Source organism: Echeneis naucrates, chromosome 23, assembly GCF_900963305.1.
Source record: "Echeneis naucrates chromosome 23, fEcheNa1.1, whole genome shotgun sequence".
Lineage (NCBI taxonomy): Eukaryota > Metazoa > Chordata > Actinopteri > Carangiformes > Echeneidae > Echeneis > Echeneis naucrates.
The window spans coordinates 50,883-71,102 of NC_042533.1; the positions used below are offsets into that span (position 1 = coordinate 50,883).

The following is a 20,220-nucleotide window of genomic DNA, read 5'->3' on the forward strand; positions in this document are numbered from 1 at the left end:
TAAGATGCACACTCCTGTCAGCTTTTTGCTCACTGAAAACAGCGCCTCAACAACTGCCACCTCATTTAAAGTCACAGTAACACAAATACAGTTTTGGGGAATGTATTTACTGCTCCCCTCGCGTGGAAAAATAGTCAGAAGTTCACATTTTAAACAGCATTTACAACATTAATACATAATATATTGATACATTTCCAGACTAACTACAAATAACTCTGACTTACGGAAGCGCAGTGCTGCCACGTCAGTAAAAGAAAAAAAAATCTGTTATTACAATATGCAAACCTATCACGTTATAACATGATAATTTATTGTTAGAATAATATACCTCCTGAGGATCGGACTCATTCTGCCGTCTGTACAGCTCCATGTTTTTTTTTTTTAAAAACCTTCGTAGTGTACGCATACTTATCACAACATCATCGACCGTGCGCAATAATAGTAGAATCTCGCCATTTCTCAACCCAAGCATGAAGTAGAACTTGATCAAATGGTGTAAATCGGCCATATTCCTTCTCCGTTTCCTCGTTTAAACGCGAAACCTTTCACGTCATAACAATATAAATTATCACGTTATAACGTGATAAGTTTGTACATTGTAATAACGTTATACTGATATTTACTTTTTCTTTTACTGACGTGGCAGCACAACGCTTCCGTAGTGAAACACTAAATCTAGAAATATTACAAAAAATGACTTTTTTTTCATTCATGTGTCATAGTCTTAATAAAAGCTCCCTTCCTTCTGTGTTGACAAAAACTTTATGGAAATGGTTCATTTTCGATTTTGGAAAATCTAGTAATTCCTTGAAGGGTTTTTTTTGTTTGTTTGTTTTTTAATGACGACGTGGCAGCTGTGACTTTTCTCATCGGTGGATCTCTCTTTCTGCTGACATTGGTCTCATCGGGGAGATCAACCAGTTAAAAGCGGGGACGATGACGGACTTGTTGGCGTCATCGGAGAAAAAAAAGAGTTTTCCGAAACGGCCCAATCAAATCGAGGAAATGTTTCACTGAGCGCTGGATTGGCGTCGGTCGGACGGGAAATGTTCAGCTGGGACCGAGTGCATGACTGTAGGCCAGCGCGGAGGAAAGAGACGGTGAGAACGGCAGTTCCGGCGGAGACAGGTGAGCTCAAGTGTCTCTCTGTCATCGACCTGCTTCCTTCAGACTGCGAAGATTTAAGAATGATATGAAAATCATTTCGACAAACTGTCAGTGTACACAGAGAAGAACAGAGAATGGACTCCATCTGAAAATAACAACTGAACCTTAAAAGTCATTATAAATATATATTTATTTCGTACTTTTACCCTTCTATGTTTATCTTGTGTTGCCGTGTGTCTGTGGATATTACACTTTGTTTTAATGATGTGAATTGAAGGCGGTTATGAGTAAAAAATAATAATGTTTGTCTTTGTGGGTTTACTGGTGAATTTATGTTTAAAATTAAACATTTGTGAAATATTTGATGAAATGAACTTTTCTTTTTGGACACAGGTACATATGTAAAGTCAGATCAGAGGAAATGCAGTATGAAGTTACTTTATAATAACTGAAAGCAGTCAGTTTGTCTCAGCTGCAATTGATCATCTTTACTATCGAACTGAGATTATCTGCTGAATGTTCTGGTCTGTCAGCAGTTTCTATTCGTGTCAGGTCAGGTCTGTTTGTTTGACGTGTACTAACGACTTGAATTCCTTTGCTCTCTGTCACGGCGTCAGGATGATGCATCTGCTGCTGATGTCTTTTGCTCTCTGCATCGTCTGTGGAAACAGTAAACCAACAGAGCTGAAAGCTCAAGTCGTCCACGACGAGCCACTCAGCCATCTTCAACATGACGACAATAAGAACTACGACTATGATCACGAAGCCTTTCTGGGTCAAGATGAAGCCAAAACCTTTGACCGACTCCCCCCGGAGGAGAGCAAACGGAGGCTTGCGTGAGTTCGTAATCAGATCTCGTGCGGAATGTTCTCGACGGAAGATCAGCTACCAGCAGTCATGTCGCCTGTGTGCCTGTGCTGCTCAGATTCCTGTCACGTAAATGACATGCTGGGAAATTTCTTCTTCTCATTGTGCTTGATATGCTCTTGTTTCTACTTCCTGCTTCATCGGTTTTGTCACAGCAACGTGGCAACAACAAGATCTGGCAGCTGTTTTTCTTAATGTACGCAGAGCCTACTGTTTATTCACATTATTTACAGACCTTTGTCACTGCAGCATCGTCGTGGACAAAATGGACAGTAACAAAGATGATTTCATCTCTGAGGAGGAGCTGAAGTTCTGGATCAAACAGACTCAGAAGAAACATATTTACGACAGTGTGGAGCATCAGTGGAAAGACTTCGACACGAATGCAGATGGTCTGATCAGCTGGGAGGAGTATAAGAATGTCACATATGGCAGTTATCTGGGTACGTTTAAACACTGCTTACACGCACATTATTTAGATCAAGCGATACAGTGGGTGGAGGACAGCTGTACGTACATGAAGTGATGCGCTGATAATGATGACAAAAGCCGCACGCGCAAAAAGGTCACTGATCCTGACTCAGTGATTTTATAAGACCGACAAGTCAACTAGTTCTCACTTCACAGTCATGTGAAATTATTACCTCTGACAGATGACCCTCAGACAGACACGGACTATAACTACACCCACGTGATGCTGAGGGACGAAAGACGCTTCAGAGCCGCAGACGCAAACAAAGATTTGATCGCAGACAAAGACGAATTCACAGCTTTCCTTCATCCTGAAGATCACGAACGCATGAGGGACATTGTGGTCCAGGTGAGACTGAAGTCACTGAAATGTGTTGTCTATTAATCAGGATAATACAGTAGTTCATACTGACATTCTGTTTGAAACCGCCTGCTCGCTTTCACAGGAGACGATGGAAGATATCGACAAGAATGGAGACGGTGTCATCGATCTGACGGAGTACATTGGTAAGAAGGACAATACTCTACATCCGCCGATCACAGCCAGCAGCGTCTGGTGATCACAGCGTTTGGGGTCAGACATCTTGCGGGACAACAGGTGTTTGTTTTTGACTCGTTGGCAGGGTTGTTGTTTGTGACTTAGTGTAATGAATGCAATCGTACCTGCAGGTGACATGTACGCCGCAGAGAATGACGGTGATGAAGAACCTGACTGGGTGGAGACAGAACGTCAACAGTTCTCAGAATTCAGAGACAAAAACCATGATGGGAAGATGGACAAAGAAGAAACTCTGGACTGGATTCTCCCTTCTGACTATGACCATGTTGAAGCTGAAGCCAAACATCTGCTGCACGAATCCGATGCCAACGAGGTTGACTGCTCAAACATCTGATCAATCGCCTGTCTCACTTGTGTGACTGTTTCACATTAACCTGATCAGTCTGACTCTTCACCTCTTCTACTTCTTTTTTGTCTTTCTTCAGGATGGAAAACTGACCAAAAAGGAAATTCTGGACAAATTTGAGATGTTTGTCGGAAGTCAAGTTACAGACTTTGGCGAGGCGTTACTACGACACGATGAGTTCTAGAGGCGCAACCGGTTGTCAGGTTTCTGAGAAATAATTTATTGAGTAAATTTTCATTCAAGTTCAGTTTTTTCTCTCTTCATTCTGGCGCCTCACACATCTGATTGCTGTCTCTTTGATTTGTGTTGATGATGTCAAACAACCATGAATGTTCAGGAGCACAAGCTGTTTTCTGACTTTTATAGCCTGTTCATCAATAAAAAGAAGAAAATTAATTCGTACTTTGTTTTGTTCTGAAGAGTAGGCTGTAAGTAAAGAGTAGTAAAGACAAACAGGCCATGGCATTTGATCAAGGAGCCCGACGTGACTATGATCATCCTTGATACCTCCTTCTCAGCATTGACAGTGGAGACTGACTCCATCTGCTGAGCAGCAACCTGCACAAGAAAAACATCACCATTTGTTGTGAAAATCTCAGCCTTTTAGACAAAATTTTTTTATCTATATCACAATATTCTGTGCTTCATTGCCTCAAGTCCTACACTTTGTTAGTCCACTGGACTGAGGTCCAGGTTTTTATATATAATTAAGTGGACATTATGAACCATGTACCAACTACAAAACAGTAAGAGACTGATCGATTGATTTTAAACTCTCGGGTCTTAGGGGGCGGACAGTAGCTGAGAGTAGTATGATGATGATGATGGAGAGTGGAACTGTGAACCAGGAGACCTTCAGAAGGTTTGTGTAGCTGCTACAGTTGAACTCTTTGTTGAGAGTGTACCAATCAGGAGCATAGGAGCAGCCCAGGCCCTCAGGGATATACCTGAACACCAAAATATAAGGTTTAACTGTTCCACATTTAACACTTCAACTTGTGATGACTTCAAATTACAGTCACTTACTCTAACCAAAGAAAGGTGGGATTGCATGGCTGATCCCTATGAACCAGCCAAAGGCAACCGCTGCCAAGTGTAATTTCTGCCAAACTTAAGGGTTCCAAACGGCTTATGGACGACAACAGCAGGACAGACAAAGATCAGGATGTCACCAGACCTGAGGACAACAGGAAGACATGGATGAAAGGACAAAGAAACGATGATCTGCAACTCAGTGTTTACCTGATTCTGAAAACGATGCCACAGAACAGACTGAGACTGGACCGCAGCAGCAGCTGACAACCCAATTGTACATCAGTACTGCATCTGTTCTCAGTTTGACTATATTTGTACTTGTGGGTTGAGCCACAACCATCTTCTACTCAGCCTTCAGGTTACCTGTAAAGTTAATCATTTGTATCGTTAAGTATTGACATCGTAGTGTCCTATAAAGTCTGAGCCACCTCTTTGGTACTTTCAGCCACAATAGATACGTCCTCTGCACTTGGTTGAAGAAACACAAGGTCTGTTATCACACCTGTAATGCTGTTCTTTTAACTGCTGAGATTTAAATAAAAAAAAAAAAAAAGGATTTCATTTACCTGCTTTTGATCCCATGGCAGACTCCGGGGCCCATCTGGTGTGACCCATGAAGTAATACCCGTTCATGGTGGAGACAAACACGTGGTTAACATATAAGGTGACAAAGACAAATCCTGCAGAGAAGATGTTGACCAGACTGAGTGGGGTAATTGTTTCTTTCACTATTTAAATTGAAGTAGATTATGTATTTTTCTCTGATTGTTCCAAGTGTACAGGTAAAGGACCGGCATGCCCCTGTCAGAATTTCATTTCTGTTGAAGTTAAAAAGAAACTACAAAAAAAAAAAAAAAGTGGATATAAACAATAAACTGGTGAGTTAATGTTGTTTTTGGGAAGCAAGAGTGAACATGTCCATTCCAGAATGAAGGTCACTCATTTAGAGCAAGATCATCTGTACATCTCCAGTGCTGTAAAACTTTGGGGCCAGGTCATCGAACCACATCTATCAAAACATAAAAATGAATGTCAGTACATCCATATTTTTGTATTGAGGAGCTGATTGGTTGATCCTTTAGTCACGATTCGTTTAAACCTATTCTCCAAGGTCCAGAGGCTGGACTGTGGTCTTGATCCTGAGTCTAGACTGTAGACCATGCGTCTAAACCCAAACCCTTTCAACGTGAACAGGTCACCTAACTCTAAGCCAATCTTATCACAGAGACAATCATTAAAGCTCATTCTCAGCCAATTTACAGTCTCCACTCGAGCTGGTCCCCTTGAGGAGGTTTTATAATAATATTTATAACAATACAAGAGGTAAACCTTTACAAAGCAGAAAAGTCACTGAGAAATACAAACAAGTCAGAACGTACACACGATGACAGTAGATGGTGACACCAAATAGATTTACTGTAAAGAAATCAAGAGGACAGCAGCCATTTTTACATCGGAACTAATGTTCCAGTCTGTGTTTCCAGTCGCGGCAGAATCGCAGTCGGAAACGGGAAGCCTGTGCGAGATGGCGGTCGACACTCAGACCGTTTAGGACTCTTTCCGCTCAGTTGTGTAGGATAATTTTCTGCCTTCCCAGATCCCTGATTGTGACCTGACCTATGGAGGGGGGCAAACCAAGCCTGGCCCTGGTCTACCAGGCGGTCCAAGCCCTGTACCACGACCCGGACCCAACCGGGAAGGAGCGAGCCTCGGTGTGGCTCGGAGAGCTCCAGAGATCGGTGAGAAAATGGGAGAGGCCGGGGACCGGAGCAGCGGGACAGAAGACGCCTCTGGGGTGGGGAGGGGGGTTTCCATGTTGTCTGTTTGGGCCGGGTTTTCCACTTTTTAGCCGCTTTAAGAAGATCAGGTGAACTGAAGTGCGCAGTCTCAGCGGAGTTCCGTTAGCATCACAGCTAAACGAAGCTAGCTAAATGAATGGATGAAATGTAAACTGTACGTTTTTGGCTTTCTGCTGTTCAGTAATGAGATAAACGCTGACCTCGCAGTTTGAAACTCGGTGTTTGATTGAGTGCAAGGGATTAAATGTCGCTGTGTCAGAGCGAGAACCGGTTTTAGTCTCTGAAGGATTCAGCAGGCCTGTTCTGCTGCACCTGGCTAGTACGGTTAGCATGCTAGCATGGCTAATATCACTGCTCCGTCAAAGTTGAGTCTCGGGCTTTAAGTAACTTTCAGCTGGAGTGACCTGTACTTCTGGTTTATTGTGATGAGCAGGCAGGACTGGCCTACACCGAGATCCCTCCAAGAATTGGGGAAGTTTTTCAAAAGTCGAACGCTGCTGGAATAAAGGGGCAGTGTTCAGACCAGACTCACATAATGTTGGTTAATAAAGAGATTATTTAAAAATGAATTCCTGTCTCACTGTCAAAATGAGCGCTGACGTTAATGTGGTTGTCACAGGGCGTGGCCCAGACCTAGACCGGGACCGGAGTCCAGATTCCATGAGTCCATGTTCCGGACCCGAACATTGAGTCATCGTGTCATGCTTACTCTTCCTGTTTCTGGGTGAAGGTCTGGACCGCAGACCTGGACTGCCATAGTCTGGTCCTGATGTGACTCTTCATAGTTAAACACTGCCGGTACATTTTCCAGCATTGCGATTGGCGGATGTACTGGTGACGTCACAGATGTGCATCTGTCTGTTAACTGTTGTTTAACTGCGTGAACCTGCTAGCTGGAGGTAGTTCATCCACACAAACATGTTGTAACTCAAACAGACCAGATCAAGTTTGATCTCTCTGTAAGCTGAAGTACAGATTCTATGTTACTTTGTAGTGTGACTCTTTATCAGTTATTATAAACTCAGGTCACCCGGTGTTCTGACACCTGTCTCAGTGATGTCAGGCAGTGAACCACAGTGCAGCTTCTCCAAGGGACCGTCTCACGCCAGGTGCTTGAGTGTGGTCAAGTATAATTACATCACTTCCCTTTCCTGTCCATCAGATGTATGCGTGGGAGATCTCGGACCAGTTGTTGCAGCTCAAACAAGATGTTGAGTCATGTTACTTTGCTGCTCAGACAATGAAGATGAAGATCCAGACTTCCTTCTATGAGCTTCCACCAGAGACTCACAATGCACTTCGAGACTCTCTGCTGACGCATATTCAGAACCTCAAAGACCTCTCCCCCATCATTGTCACCCAGGTAACATAATTTCCCTCCTGTGAACCGTTTATTTTTACCACTAGAGACAGGGACGAAGCCTTGGACGCTACACGAAGGGAACCAACTGGGACCAGGTTCTGATCTCGACCTTGAAGAACCCTGTGAATGTGTGTGGTTCTTCCTCTGGCCAAGGGGACGCAAACAGAACCTCATGCACATTGCGGCAATGTTACATTACTATTGTGTTAAAGTCACAATTCTAAATCTGCTGTATCGATAAATTGCTTACTATTATGTTATTCAAGGAATTATTTCTGGAAATTAAACAAAGCTTCTCTTCCGTCAGCTGGCTTTAGCCATCGCAGACCTCGCCCTGCAGATGGCCTCGTGGAAAGGATGCGTTCACACACTCATAGAAAAGTAAGCATCATTGTGCTTTTCTCTGTTCATTAGCTGCTGTTCCCTCCAGTGTCTCACACTACTGACAAGTGTTATTCACTACTACGGGCAATGCTTATTATCACTACAGACAGGTGTTGCTAACACTACGGACAGGTGCATTTGTCTGTGCTGAACTGCAGTCATCCTCTGATTTCACCTGTCTGTGACTCTGCCTCCTCTCAGGTACAGTAATGACATCAGCTCCATGCCCTTCCTGGTAGAGATCCTCACTGTGCTGCCAGAGGAAGTTCACAGTCGATCTCTACGGATTGGAGCCAATCGGAGAACAGAGATCATTGAGGATCTGGCTTATTACTCCAGCACTGTGGTCACCCTGCTGGTCTGTTTCATTGTTATTAATGAGCTTCTTTTATATTAACATTGGTGATTACGTCACTCCACTCTTGTCCTCCATCCTCTGTCTGCTGTGTTTCTTTCCTGTGGTTGTTGTTGTTGTTAGTTTGTGGACTCTGTTGTGGTTCAATACTTTGTGGGACTGATTGTCTTCATGGTTAATTTTTGTAGTCTAGAGTCAAATGACTGGAGTATTTGGTTTGCGGTGTAGACTCTGGATAATGATGGAGGCCAGTTCAGAGGCTTGTGCTATCACTTGTGGGGAACATCTGCATGGTAATGGTGGTGCTGAACACACAGCTGGATGAATGTGCATATAAAGAGTCATGATTGTGATGTGATCGAAGAATATCTCAAAAACACAAATGTAATTAGAGCTGGTCTTTTGATGACCTGTAATATAATCGGTTTGTTAATACAGTGACTCTTTAGCTGCTGACAAATACAAAGGTCAGCGGAAAGATAATATTGAGCTGGGTTCCGGAAGTGAAAAGTGGCTTGTACAGAAGCCCATTCATCACTGTGTTTATCAAGTTGATTCCTTCAGGCCTGTGAAACCTGAAATATGGCGACAGATGACAAGTCATAAAGGTATGGGTGTTGGTTTGAATTTCAGACAACGTGTGTGGAGAAGACGGGTAGCGATGAAAAGATGCTCATCAAGGTGTTTCGCTGTCTGGGTAGCTGGTTCAATCTGGGTGTCCTGGACAGTAACTTCATGGCCAGTAACCAGCTGCTCATGGTGCTCTTCCAAGTCCTGGTGAGAATCACTCAAAATTAATATTTACTGGACTGACATCTTTACAGAGACGGCTGCCTCATTGGAGGCAGAAAATTATTACCGACCTGTTGTGTGTGTTGATGTTGTGTTTCCCAATGTTTTCACAGCAGAGGGATGAAACCTCCACTAACCTCCATGAGGCAGCGTCAGACTGTGTCTGCTCGGCTCTCTACGCCATCGAAAATGTGGACACCAACATGGCGTTAGCTCTGCAGCTTTTCCAGGGCGTCTTGACGCTGGAGACAGCCTATCACATGGCTGTGGCCAGAGAAGACCTCGACAAGTGAGAACACCGGAACCCGGCTGTGATTCCTCAGTGGGTTTATGTTACGTACGTACGTTATCAGTCACTGTCTCGTGTCTTTTCTCAGAGTGCTGAACTACTGCAGGATCTTCACTGAGCTCTGTGAGACATTCTTGGAGACCACTGTCAGGAGTCCAGGTCAGGGGATGGGAGACCTGAGGACCCTGGAGCTGCTGCTCATCTGTGCAGGACACCCACAGTATGAGGTACAGAAACTACCACAACTTCAGCTGCCGGGGCACTGGGCCATCCTGTGTGTTGGTTGAAACCTAGTTTGTAATAATTTTTTGTGGTTTAGGTGGTGGAGATTTCCTTTAACTTCTGGTACCGTCTTGGAGAACACCTATATAAAATAAATGATGCAGCGCTTCACACCATCTTCAGACCCTACATTCAGAGACTTCTGCACTGTTTGGCTAGACACTGTCAACTTGACCCTGACCATGTAAGAACTTTCATCAGGTTTACACAGGAACATGATGAAATACTGAATATCATTAGTTGATCATGTTAATGTAAGTTAAACTGACACAAAACCTTTCTTCCTTAAAGGAGGGAATCCCGGAGGACACAGATGACTTTGGAGAGTTCAGGATGAGGGTTTCAGACCTTGTCAAGGACGTTATTTTCCTAGTTGGATCAATGGAGTGTTTCTCTCAGGTAACGGAACCTACAAATGATCAAGCAGCTCGTGTGGGCAATATGACAGACAATTTCTACTTTGGTTCTCAGTTCTTAACTATGTTATGGACGTTCTGTTTCTCTTCAGTTATGTTCTAAGACCTTTTTTTGTTATCAGTTATATTCCACGTTAAAAGAGGGGAACCCTCCCTGGGAAGTGACAGAGGCTGTCTTGTTCATCATGGCTGCCATTGCAAAAAGTGTTGATCCGTAAGTATCATAGGAAACAACAGGAAGTGAAGAAAATCTGTAGAACACATTCACGATTTAAAGAGAGCACTTACTTCAATTATACGACATGGAAGAAACTCAAGTGTTCCTCTGGTCTCTTTCAACACAGAGAGAACAATCCAACGCTGTCAGAGGTGTTGCAGCAAGTGGTCCTACTTCCTGAAAGCGTCCATATGGCTGTTCGATATACGAGCATTGAGCTGGTTGGAGAGATGAGTGAAGTCGTGGACAGAAACCCGAGGTTCCTCGGTAGGTCATTTTCATTTTGTTTTCATTCACTGGGAAAAATATAATCTGTTGTTATTTTCTAACAGTTACCAATCAAATATTAATGGATAATCAAGTCATACTCAGGGGAAACCTCAAGAAGACAGCAGTTATCTTTGAACCTGAATTGCGTGAATTTCATTTTGTTGATCTGTGTTTTTCATGTCAGACCCTGTGCTGAACTACTTGATGAAGGGTCTTAGAGAGAAGCCTCTGGCCTCAGCGGCGGCAAAGGCGATCCACAATATCTGCTCTGTGTGCAGAGACCACATGGCTCAACACTTCCAGGGGCTGCTGGACATTGCCCGCTCCCTCGACTCCTTTGCCTTGTCCACAGAGGCAGCCGTAGGGCTGCTCAAAGGTAATTCAGTGCAACTGTGGTGAGATCATCAGGCAGCTGTGCTCAGTGTTATTTTGACCTGCTGGAGATGATGGAGGAATGGTTTTTCAACCATGTTCTCACCTGTTCACCTGTACAGGAACAGCTCTGGTCCTGGCTCGTCTTCCTCTGGAGAAGATTGCAGAGTGTTTAAGTGACCTTTGTGCTGTTCAAGTCCTTGCTCTGAAAAAGGTCAGTGTGTGCGTCTGTATCTTTGTGCTTTCCGTGCCTTTTCTCTATGTGTGAGAGAGAGAGAGAGAGAGAGAGAGAAAACGAACCAGATGAGGGTGCAGTTTTTCTGTTGAGTCAGACGAAATGTTTTTTGTCTCTTCACGACAACACAACCAGACCAAACTTGATGTTTGTGTGGTTTCAGCTTTTGGCAGAAGAATCAACAAATGGTAAATCAGCTGATCCAACTGTATGGCTGGACCGACTGGCTGTCATCTTCAGGTGAGGCCATCTGATCCTTTTAACTGTATCAGACTTTATTCAAACAGCATACACTTAAGATTTCTCTGTTTTCCCTCAGACACACAAACCCCATCGTAGAAAACGGACAGACTCACCCCTGTCAGAAGGTCATCCAGGAGGTACAACACCTGAGCTCACCTGTCTGACATGCTTTCTCTGGAAGAGCCCGTCATATCTCTCACCTGGTTATCATCTGTAGACCATGTAATTTTTCATTAGACCATGTGACTCAGCTGGAGGCCATGCGACCTGTAGAGCTCATGACTTCCCTATAGACCAAGACTCACTTGTAAATGGCATGTAATGTGGCCCATGTGTAGACTACATGACTTCCCCCTTAAACCATGTGACTCAATTGTAGACCACCTGACTTTCCTCATAGACCAGATGACTCTCTCCGTACACCATATGACTCACCTGCAGACCATGTGAATCCCCTGTAGATCTGGCCAGTGCTGTCGGACACGCTGAACACTCATCAGGCCGACAACAGGATAGTTGAGCGATGCTGTCGTTGTCTCAGGTTTGCTGTGCGATGTGTCGGTAAAGGCTCCGCCTCCCTGCTGCAGCCACTTGTCACTCAGGTGAGACACACCTGCAAATGTGCTAATCTGTTGTGTTTCTCCTCAGTGTGTTAAGCAGCTCATTTGTTTGTGTGTCGGTAGGATTGATAAGTTTGATCAGCTTTTCTGTGATCGTTTATAAAACCTGTGGTAGGAGATTGATGTCATGATCAATCAGCTAAGAAACTGAAGCTAAATGAACAGTTGGTGAGCTTTATATTTCGCGGTGACATCTGCTCTGATTGGATATTTTGTTTTCCGTAGATGGTAAGTGTGTATCAGGTGTATCCACACTCCTGCTTCCTGTACCTGGGCAGCATCCTGGTGGATGAGTATGGCATGGAGGAGGGCTGTAGGCAGGGACTGCTCGACATGTTACAGGTAATGATATGCCAGATTGTTCACCTCCACACCTGCAGACCTGATCTTACTGTTACCAGGACAGTGGTGCCATCATCATCTTGTCGTCTTCAGGCTCTGTGCATGCCAACCTTCCAGCTGTTGGAGCAGCCAAACGGTCTGAGGAATCACCCTGACACTGTGGACGACCTGTTCCGATTGGCCACCAGGTGAGTCTGAGGGGTCGCATTGACACTATTGACCTACTGAGGATGGAGTCAGAAGCAGGGGACAGCTCTACCTGTCTTTTCTCTCAGGTTTGTGCAGAGGAGTCCCGTCACTTTACTCAGCAGCAGCATCATCGTTCACATCATCCAGTGCGCGATAGCTGCCACCTCATTGGACCACCGGGATGCCAACTGCAGCGTCATGAAGTTCGTCAGAGACCTCATCCACACCGGAGTTGCCAACGACGTGAGTCACAAGGAGCAGAGCCTGGTGACAGAGGGGGCAGAACAGAATTTTCCCTCCAATCTGTCTGTCCATCTCCATCCCCCTGTGCTTCCATTTGACTGCCCCCTCATCAGAAACTTCAACTTATGTATCAGTTGTCTTCACCCTCCTGCCTCATAAGAACCCCCTCCCCTGTGTGTCAGCAGCACGAGGAAGACTTCGAAGTGAGGAAGCAGCTGATTGGTCAGGCCATGGAACAGCATGGTCAGCAGCTCATCACTCAGCTCATGCACTCATGCTGTTTCTGTCTCCCGCCGTACACGCTGCCCGACGTGGCTGAAGTGCTTTGGGAGGTCATGGTGTTTGACAGACCTGTGAGTAAATGCCGGTAACTTGATGTGATGCCTGCTCTTCCTGGCCCTCCTCTAACCTCTCACTGTTGTTTTAGACTTTCTGTCGCTGGTTAGAATCTGCTCTGAAAGGTTTACCGAAGGAGACATCCGGAGGAGCCGTGACAGTGACGCACAAACAGCTGACTGACTTCCACAAACAGGTGACCAGGTGAGATGCTGCAACACCTGACATACAAGCATCTTCCACTCACAAATAGATAGCTGATCCATCAGTGCTCTGATTTCCTGGTAAGTCATATAGTGATGAGCTCACACAGGTAATTGGGGATAATTAGGGAATAATTATTTAAATATAAGTATTTAAAAGATTATGGAGAATGGGCAGAAAAGACTTGACAGGCAGGCACATTCATTGTGGGTTGTTGTTTTGTTTTTTTGGAGAATGCTGATTGGTCGTCTCTCCAGCCTGAGGCTTATGTCAGGTTACTGTCAGGACTCACCAACCTGAAGGCGGAACGCAGAAAAACTGGAGTATTTAGAACAAGTTCAGACCTGTTTTGAAATCAGGCCAAGCCTGAGTTTACCTGAGTCCTCAGAAATCCTGTTGGGGGTTGGCATGGTGTGATGTTTTTACACCTGTGAAATAAAATAGGAGAAACACAATTTGAGTTGCCGTTTTCACTGAGCCACAACTGCAAGCATCTGATGGAAAGCAAACAGGACAGCCTTAGTGTCACCATAGTAAGTGTTTTTTTACAGTCCACCATCTGGCAGTCTAACTATCCAAATGTTGTCTTTCCATCCTCAGTGCTGAGGAGTGTAAACAGGTGTGTTGGGCCATCAGAGAGTTCACCAGACTGTTCCGATAGCTGCAACGTTCGCACCACACCAGGTGACTATTCACACGATATTGTTCAACATTGTGAGTGGCCGTGTAAAGTTGATCAGGCTTTCTCTCATCAATAATCTCTTATAATTATTGGGATAGCTCATGTGACATGACTCACATCTGTGCCCAGGTGTTATTCGCGTCATGTGACTCAGAGCTTGTGTGGAGAAGGTTTACAGTGCTGATAAGTTGTCAGTTGTTGAACGCAGTTCTCTCATCTTCAGGTTAAATGTTTTGTTGACCAACATTCAGAGGTGACGGCAAAAAGCTGCAACTACAGACGAGGATCCAAAGGGACGGGATGATCGACGATGGTGATGATGATGCAGGAGGGACTTCGAATGTGAAACGCAACGAACCGCTCTGAAAGACTGACACAGTGAGGACTGATTTGACAGAATCCTCTCCTGAGCTCACCTGCAGCAAGTATGAGGTGGGCGTGGTCAGGATCAGGAGCAGTTCACACTGATCAGAGGATGTGCCTGGTCAACAGTTTTTAAGAGGAGATTTATTTTTGGGACATTGATCGTGATGTTTATTGTCCGTGACATGGGGGGGGAAAAAAAAAAAAACAGAACATTTCCCATGATGCTTTTGGCTGAGCGGCTGCCTGAAGAGGCATAATGCTGGAGGATTTGGCGTCACCTTTGACCTTTTTAACTTGGGTTGAATTTTAGTTGTTTTTCCACAAAGTGAGACAGAGTGAACTCTGGCTAATGAGACGGAGAGACTGACACCTTGACATCATTGGTGATGTAGCCTTGTTGTAAACAATAAAAAAAAAAAAAAAAAAACAGCTGAAAAAAAAAAAACCTGATGATTAGTGTGTTTGTGTTAATTGACCCTGTGAGATGATCACTTCACCGAGGTGCATCTTAACGTTTCAAACTCTCCTGTGCCAGCTGGTCATCATCTTCACTGTGCTGGAAGAACCACGAGTGGTCCACTTTACACCGTTTAACCAATTCAGTCACTTGATGAGGTCATCTATGCCTTGAGGGCAACTTGTCATCATTTTAAACCTCCCTGTCCCTGCCATTTACCTGTGAAGACCCCGTATGCGGAGGATTTTGTCACCTGATACTTGGACCAGCAGAGACAACAGCATGTCCAGGTTCTTCAGTGGAACCATGACCTTCAGGACATTTTAGATTGATGTGGTGATTTTCACTTTAAGATCCAACCAATCAGGAGCATAATGGCAAAAGAGCAAAAAATTGGAGATCGTCAAAGTTGGCTGTATGATAAGTGGGAAACCAGTGTGCAATATTACCTCTGTGGCACACCAGTACACCAAAAATCTAGACTTAGGGTCATAGCAGATCCACAGCACCTTGCGTGGTTGGACTCATGTTTCTGTGGAATCAAAATAATAAAGCAATAAAGGTCTTTGAGTCTGCTCGAGAACAAAGTCTCTTCAAGTCAAACAAGTCTGAGAAAAATACTGCAGTGGTGTTTATTGACATGCTGAATTTACATTAAAAAGTAATAGTGTCACTAAGTTCATACACAGGAAACAGCTGTTTCACTTCCTGTCTAACTGAGCTGAGATCAACTGATGAAGCAACTTCAATGTCAGCTCAGGAACAACCTAAATAAAAAATTTAAATCTGTTTCCTGTTTGTCTGGAGACAGTCAAAGTATCAATCTGAACTCATTACCACGTCACAGAAATTAATTCATGAATGGACCAGCTTTTAACAGAAACTCATAGCACAGGGACTCTGGACAGGAAGCAGAACGACCATCAGTTTCAAGTCCTCCTGATCCTCTACAAGTTCTGGGAGTCATGATCAACCAGGCCCCGTCAAAGTCCTGGCGTTCAGAGTCAATGGCTGTATTAATCAGGGAATGTTTGGGGTCCAGGGCCCCTGGATATGTTGACTCTGCAGTAGCTTCTGCAGCTCTTTAAATTGCTCCACCGTCTGGTCCTTCACATCAGGGTTTGAAATCTGGAGTCGAATGCTGTCTGTGGACCAGCTGAGTTCTCCAGAGAACATCTCAGTCAGGATACGAGCCACCACAGGAACCACCTGAGGGGAGCAAGCGGGTTAGATGTGCATTACTGAGACCACAACAACAACCTGGTTCAAACGAGAGCTACACCTAAAACCTCTGTTCCACTTTGTCAAAACTCATCTGTTCCCAAATCTGGTTTTGTGCCCTCACCAATCACAGTCACACAAAGTTATTGGGCCACATGACACAGTTTGAGAATATATATGTTTATTAGTTTTGAGAGTTGGCTCAGTGGCCTCCCATCATCAGCCCACTGACCTGGACAATGATAAGCTTCTTTTCTTTGGGTTTCTTGTCAGGCCAGTCCTCCCCAAAACAGAAGTAGATCTCAAAGGGAGGAGGATGTGGAGCTTCACCTTTCTGGAACAGGATCAGTCCTGAGAACAAATGGTTGAATTGAACAAGCGGTTCAGAGGCCAAGAAACAAAACTTCCACAGAAACATTTCCTGACAACAGTGCAGCTTAACTCACCTTGTAGGAAGTCATTGAGGCTAAACACTTTGATCTTCTTCTCCCTCTCCATTGGGTTCGGTGGACCCTGTTCAGGCATGCCAGGTCCAGACCAGAACACCTTACATTGACAGAGACGCACAGCATAGATGTCCTGTTCACAAATCTCCAGGATTAGACCTCTATCCATCACGTCCAGCAGGGCCTCAGTATAAAACTGCTGCTTCTGATTCTGGATCTCTGAGGTACCAGGAAACCGGACCTGCTGCAGGTTGACAGGGCCAAATAAGTCCACCTGCTCCGGAGTCGGTTCAAGGTGTCCGAAATACAGACGGCAGCCTTGAGGGTTACTGACGGTGAGAGAGCCAGTGGTCCGGCCCCGGTACTGGAACTTCAGGTCCAGATCTGTTACTAATACCCAAAAGAGAGATGGCTTTCACTATGGCAACAAAGAGAGAATACTGTCATGACAGTCAGATCGAGAGACCACTGTTACTATGGCAACAAAAAGAGATCATGAATACCACAGCAGCAGAGATAGTGTTGACCTCATATTAGTCCTGATGTACAATCGACTGATTATTACAACCAGAACAGAGATCACACTCACGTGGGATGCTGCTAAGCAGATAGCAGGGCTGCTGGGTCTGAGTGTCCCCCTGGGTCTCCATTGCTCCCATGGTGCTGGCCTCCATTAGATCCACTACAGGGGGAGCAGAGGAAGCTGAAGGGGGCAGAGAGTTCAGGTCCTGGAGCCCGTTAGGGAGTCCCACGGGGTGGACAAACTTCCTCTGATCCACCAGCTGACCCTGGAGGTCAGAGGTCATTGGCAGGACTCTGTCAGTGACAAGGTGCATCGGGATCACAGGAGGAGGTCCAAACGTCCCATTGGAAGATAAACTGAACTGATTCACTTCTGAAGGAGCTGAGAAGGAGCTGAACGAGGGGGGGTCACTGATCCTGGGGTCTGAGGAGATATTACATCATCACATGATATCTTAACCATCACGTTTATTTCCATAGAAACAATACAGTCATTTGTACTCACTGATGGTGAGGTCCATCAGATTTGGCATCTGAGAAGAAAAATTTTACTTTTTATGAGTTGGATGAAAAAAAAATGTGTAGAGATTGTTTTTCAGATTTCTAGACATTTTATTCCTCACCTCCTCATCTTCTTCATCGACGCCATCTGACAGAAAGAAAACACACATCAGGAAGCACTCGGCAAATTTAAATATACTGAATCTGTTCTGGGGTGAGCCAGGTCACCTTGATAACATTTGTTGTGTTCAGTGATGAACCAGGCTCATCACACTTTCTGTGATGATGATGATGATCAGATGGGGAGTGGGGTGGTAGTACAAGCTAAGTAAACTCCCTTGGGGCAGTACAATTCTGATTTACCACGTTGGCAGAGAACAGGTGGTTCACCTGTACAGGTGTGAGATTATTTAGATTACCTGGGTTCCCCGGCTGCTCGCAGACCTCATAGATCTTGTACGGTTGGACTGGGGTCTCCTTGGTGCCGTCAAACTTCAGCTGAAACTCTCGGCTCTTGTTCAGAGCACAGCGAAGGTTTGCTTTCCACTTGGCTGGGTCGGGCTCATCCACACCTTCCTGATATTTCCCTGTCTCCAGAGCCCACGCCTGCAAGACAAAGAGTAGAGTTGACAAAGCATCGTATTTATTTTTCGGATTTATTTACCAAGCAGGACAGGAACAGAATGCAACAAACTATCAGGTCTGCAGAGAAGACGAATGGGCCAACCTGCCCTCCATCCAGGACCTATATAGGTCCAGAGTCAGGAACCGGGAAGGTACCTTCGCTGGAGACCCCTCACACCCCTCACACAATCAGTTCAGACTCCTTCCCTCTGTAGGCGCTACAGAGCTCAGTTTGCCACAACTACCAGACATAAAAACAGTTTCTTCACCCATGCTGTCTCCCAGATCTCCCCAGAAGCCAACAGACAATCTAATCTAATGAACATTTGCACATTACTACACAATTGTAAATGAACCCACTTAAGCTATTTCTAATTTATATATATATATATTCAAATTCGCAGTATGTTTACACATACCTGGTAATAAAACTATTTTTGATTTTCTAACTTTTTCTAACGTTTTGTCCTGCTGTCCTCTCTCTTCCTGTCTCATCCTCCAGGTACTGAATCATCTCTGCTCAAACAGTTCTCTTTAGTTATCTCCTTCACACTGTGAGCTCATCTTCTCCTGATAATATTTACTGCAGCACATTTAGAACATCAGTCAGCTGGATGTTTTCTTCATGTTCATGTCATCTTCTCCTTCTGTTCTTTTTCTCTCTCCATCCCTCTACAGGGTCCCCCCTGCCCCTTTCAGGCTCTCTCTCACTGTCTCTCTAACTGCCTCTGCTTCTCTCTCTGCCCCCCCACCCCGAGCCGCAGGTTTCTGCCTCTGTCTCCTGTCTGCTCTGCTGGTCTCTCTAACCTTGATGGAACTTTATAATTTGGAGCCATAGAATTAAATTTGATTTAATTTGATTTGACAAATAAAAACTGCAGAGGAAAAAAGGAGGTGACTTCATCAGAAGATGAGCTTCACTTTCACTGTGAGAACTGTAATAAACCTGATTTGTGACTGTCCAGCTGTTCGTGGTTCAGACCTTGAAGATGGTGTTCTCCTCCTCCGACAGCACCGTGTGGCGGGTTGCATGTTTCCAGGGAATCTGGAAGAGTCTGTGCTCCAGACTGAGCCACTTAAGACCTGGATACCTGCCGCTGTTAACCTGAGCCAGGAGCCAGGGTTTCAGCCGGATCCTCCGGGGCTGGACACTCATGGTGGGAGGGGGGCACTGGGTCGGCAAACATAACAAACATCACTGCTTCATGAGCAACAGTATTACTAGATATCTGGCTGTGTTTCCATGGTAACTATGTCCTGGGACCTTAAGGACAGAACTGGGTCAGTCACATGACCTAAACATTTTTGTAAAAACTGAAGTTTAAATAAAGTTTTCAACCTATTGGATCAGTTTCTGCCATGAGCGTGTGTTGCTTTTGTTCCATAAAAGTTTCAGGAAGTTAGTGAGTCACAGTCCTGATCTCAGGCGTCAGGCCAGCACTACTACTTTACACACTGAACCGCTCAGGTCCGGTCTCAGGTTCTGGATCCATGTGGTCTTAAGAGAAACTTTTGTTTCTGTCAAACCAGAGAAACTGTATGTGCATGCGCGCGTGTGTGGTGGTTTTAATGAGCCCACCTGTTCTTGTCCTGATCCGTAAATTTTCTGCCAAGAGCTGGTTTAGACCTTAAGCCTCTGCAGCGTCACGATGACGTCAACAAACAACGAACAAACAGACACACAAACAAACAGAATCTCGAACCAAAAAAATGGAAAAGAATTAAAAAAGAAAGGAAAACCTGATGGAGCTCAGCTATCCGGATCAGACCAGAATCAGATCTGAGTCAACCACTACTTTTTCCGGTATTACAGTTCGCTATCACTAAAATAAAAGCTTCAAGCCATTTGATTACAAAAATAAAGGCACAGTAACCTTTTTGATTATCGTGTGTGTCTGTGTGTGTGTGCGCTTGTGTCGCTTTTCTGACGTCACTGGTGTTCAGTTTTGACCTGAAAAACCTACGAAAAATACGATTGGGCCGTGATTTATTTTGAAGGTCTGTCTGCAAATTTCCGTTAGATCACGTGTGTCTTTCGGTGACTTTACGGTCTGAGAGTTTTTTG

At 44.7% G+C, this 20,220-nt stretch overlaps 3 protein-coding genes and 1 pseudogene across 5 annotated transcripts; 2 read left to right on the plus strand and 2 right to left on the minus strand.

Annotated features, from left to right (window-relative positions):
• The first annotated feature begins 1,000 nt into the window (after window positions 1–1,000).
• calua (calumenin a) lies at window positions 1,001–3,754 on the plus strand. Of its 3 annotated transcripts, XM_029494836.1 has the most exons (7): window positions 1,001–1,128; window positions 1,725–1,943; window positions 2,224–2,417; window positions 2,628–2,794; window positions 2,892–2,952; window positions 3,115–3,317; window positions 3,430–3,753. In XM_029494836.1, the coding sequence occupies exons 2-7, from the start codon at window positions 1,726–1,728 to the stop codon at window positions 3,532–3,534; spliced, it is 948 nt and encodes a 315-aa protein (XP_029350696.1). In that variant the 5' UTR covers window positions 1,001–1,128; window position 1,725; the 3' UTR covers window positions 3,535–3,753. The 3 variants fall into 3 exon arrangements, with proteins under 3 accessions (XP_029350696.1, XP_029350697.1, XP_029350698.1); XM_029494837.1 differs by lacking the exon at window positions 3,430–3,753 and having other exon boundaries at window positions 2,892–3,043; window positions 3,115–3,254; XM_029494838.1 differs by lacking the exon at window positions 1,001–1,128 and having other exon boundaries at window positions 3,430–3,754.
• Window positions 3,624–5,546, minus strand: LOC115037167 (putative violet-sensitive opsin; annotated as a pseudogene).
• Window positions 5,547–5,887: 341 nt separating this feature from the next.
• On the plus strand, window positions 5,888–14,829 carry tnpo3 (transportin 3). The gene is made up of 23 exons (XM_029494828.1): window positions 5,888–6,124; window positions 7,347–7,547; window positions 7,855–7,928; window positions 8,133–8,289; window positions 8,920–9,063; window positions 9,192–9,367; window positions 9,456–9,594; window positions 9,687–9,833; window positions 9,941–10,048; window positions 10,188–10,279; window positions 10,410–10,549; window positions 10,737–10,928; window positions 11,047–11,138; window positions 11,323–11,399; window positions 11,479–11,539; window positions 11,864–12,004; window positions 12,248–12,364; window positions 12,458–12,552; window positions 12,640–12,796; window positions 12,982–13,149; window positions 13,224–13,336; window positions 13,937–14,020; window positions 14,242–14,829. Exons 1-22 carry the CDS (start codon window positions 6,005–6,007, stop codon window positions 13,995–13,997), a joined length of 2,772 nt encoding a protein of 923 aa, XP_029350688.1. The 5' UTR covers window positions 5,888–6,004; the 3' UTR covers window positions 13,998–14,020; window positions 14,242–14,829.
• A 619-nt stretch (window positions 14,830–15,448) lies between these two features.
• irf5 (interferon regulatory factor 5) lies at window positions 15,449–19,934 on the minus strand. The gene is made up of 9 exons (XM_029494830.1): window positions 19,735–19,934; window positions 19,138–19,326; window positions 17,951–18,137; window positions 17,654–17,679; window positions 17,536–17,563; window positions 17,098–17,454; window positions 16,509–16,898; window positions 16,295–16,413; window positions 15,449–16,050 (listed from the first exon to the last, which is right to left on the minus strand). Exons 2-9 carry the CDS (start codon window positions 19,309–19,311, stop codon window positions 15,862–15,864), a joined length of 1,470 nt encoding a protein of 489 aa, XP_029350690.1. The 5' UTR covers window positions 19,312–19,326; window positions 19,735–19,934; the 3' UTR covers window positions 15,449–15,861.
• Between the last annotated feature and the right edge of the window lie 286 nt (window positions 19,935–20,220).

Excerpts from the sequence above, each read along its gene's own strand:
- tnpo3 (XM_029494828.1), top strand. The coding sequence starts at position 6,005 with ATGGAGGGGGGCAAACCAAGCCTGGCCCTGGTCTACCAGGCGGTCCAA. Across the intron at positions 9,595-9,686 it reads CAGGACACCCACAGTATGAG|GTGGTGGAGATTTCCTTTAA; the intron begins GTACAGAAACTA and ends TTTGTGGTTTAG. Across the intron at positions 12,005-12,247 it reads TGCAGCCACTTGTCACTCAG|ATGGTAAGTGTGTATCAGGT; the intron begins GTGAGACACACC and ends TGTTTTCCGTAG.
- irf5 (XM_029494830.1), bottom strand. The coding sequence starts at position 19,311 with ATGAGTGTCCAGCCCCGGAGGATCCGGCTGAAACCCTGGCTCCTGGCT. Across the intron at positions 17,564-17,653 it reads TCGATGAAGAAGATGAGGAG|ATGCCAAATCTGATGGACCT; the intron begins GTGAGGAATAAA and ends TTTTCTTCTCAG. Across the intron at positions 16,414-16,508 it reads CCTCAATGACTTCCTACAAG|GACTGATCCTGTTCCAGAAA; the intron begins GTGAGTTAAGCT and ends ATTTGTTCTCAG.
- calua (XM_029494836.1), top strand. The coding sequence starts at position 1,726 with ATGATGCATCTGCTGCTGATGTCTTTTGCTCTCTGCATCGTCTGTGGA. Across the intron at positions 2,418-2,627 it reads CACATATGGCAGTTATCTGG|ATGACCCTCAGACAGACACG; the intron begins GTACGTTTAAAC and ends TACCTCTGACAG. Across the intron at positions 2,953-3,114 it reads CGATCTGACGGAGTACATTG|GTGACATGTACGCCGCAGAG; the intron begins GTAAGAAGGACA and ends TCGTACCTGCAG.